Genomic DNA, 1,459 nt, shown 5'->3' with positions numbered 1-1,459 from the left:
TACAAAGTATTTATTTCACTATTATTTATTTTTTAAAATGCTAGAGTTGGTTTTCTTTAAAAATAATTAAATCATAATTTAAAATAAATTTATAAACCAATTAAAATTATTTAAGATATGCTAATATTCATTTTTCATTTAAATGAAATTAACAATTAAGATTTAACGGAAATTCATACAATCGTTGATTTTAACAATAAAACTTGATCAAAAAAATAGCAGATTTTTTAAATAAAATAACAAAAATTGCTGTGTTATTGAATTTTAAATTATCGACAAACTGGAATGTCATTTGAATTTTTATATGTTGTTTTTGATTAAATATTGGTATCATTTGATTTGGAATTTAAATAAACAAGAAAGAAACTAATTAAAAAATCAAAAAATATTTAAATTATATATTATTTGATAACATGTAAAAAAAAATATTAAAAGGATAAAATATACAACATATTTATTTCAGTATTATTTATTAATTAATTAAAATGTTAGAGTAGATTTTTTTAATAAATAACTAAATCTTAATTTAAAATAAATTTATAAATCAATTAAAATTATTTAAGATATGTTAATGTTTATTTTTAATTTAAATGAAATTAGCTAACAAGATTTAACGGAAACTCATATAATCGTTAATTTTAACAACAAAATTTAATAAAAAATAGCAGATTTTTTAAATAAAATAACAAAAATTGCTGTGTTATTGAATTTCAAATTATCTACAAACTTTAATGTCATTCGAATTTATATATGTTGTCTTTGATTAAATATTAGTATTATTTGGGATTTAAATAAGCAAAAAAGTAATAATTAATTAAAAATCAAAACATATTAAAAGAACTTAACTTTAAAAAAAAAAGATAAAATGAGTATCAATTAATTAATACTAATTATTTCTATTTTGATAGCGACATTAAACGCTTAATGCTAAAGCGGACAAATCAATGACATTTTAAACTAAAAATGCTTACCTTGCTCTAAAAATTGCTAAGATTGTTTTAGCGCAAGAGATAATTCGTGCGTTAATTGCGCTAAGAATTACTTTAAAAGTTATTCTAGTACTTCTACTTGTGTATAAAGTTGCCAAACAGGAGAGTTTTAAAATTAAAATTTTTAATGTGCTAAATGTATGGTTGAAGGATGCGCTAAATGTGATTTTAATTAAATTTGCCTCGAATGCAATCAAAATTTGATGCTAGATACTAAGAGTAACATATGTTATCTTAAGCAAGACACTTGCTCCTCTAAATTTGACTTTATTCAATAGCCTTTCAAATTAAATTAATGTGTTCAGAGTTGTCCATCTCCTTTTTATTAAAATCAAATGACATAGATTTGTGAAAAAAATCTTTAATGCTTATAATTTGATAGAATATCTGCATAACTTAATCAAAGAGTTACTTAAATTGAATAGTTTCAATAAAATTCGTATCTGATTAGATCTAATTAATGTAATTTT

At 20.0% G+C, this 1,459-nt stretch overlaps 1 protein-coding gene across 1 annotated transcript in view; it reads left to right on the top strand. All coding sequences in view use genetic code 6, as the record gives it.

Annotated features, from left to right (window-relative positions):
• Window positions 1-865: 865 nt before the first annotated feature.
• TTHERM_01781750 (hypothetical protein) overlaps window positions 866-1,459 on the top strand; it is a gene marked incomplete at both ends in the record, with an annotated part of 2,055 nt that continues 1,461 nt past the window's right edge. Inside the window, one exon of the mRNA XM_001012368.3 lies at window positions 866-1,459. This exon is cut by the window's right edge and continues 351 nt beyond it. Within this exon, the coding sequence (XP_001012368.3) occupies window positions 866-1,459 (594 nt within the window).

The sequence above is a fragment of the Tetrahymena thermophila genome (genome assembly GCF_000189635.1).
Source record: "Tetrahymena thermophila SB210 genomic scaffold scf_8254713, whole genome shotgun sequence".
Classification (NCBI taxonomy): domain Eukaryota; phylum Ciliophora; class Oligohymenophorea; order Hymenostomatida; family Tetrahymenidae; genus Tetrahymena; species Tetrahymena thermophila.
Note: the sequence above shows the minus strand (reverse complement) of the source record. Positions and strands in the feature narration are given on the sequence as shown.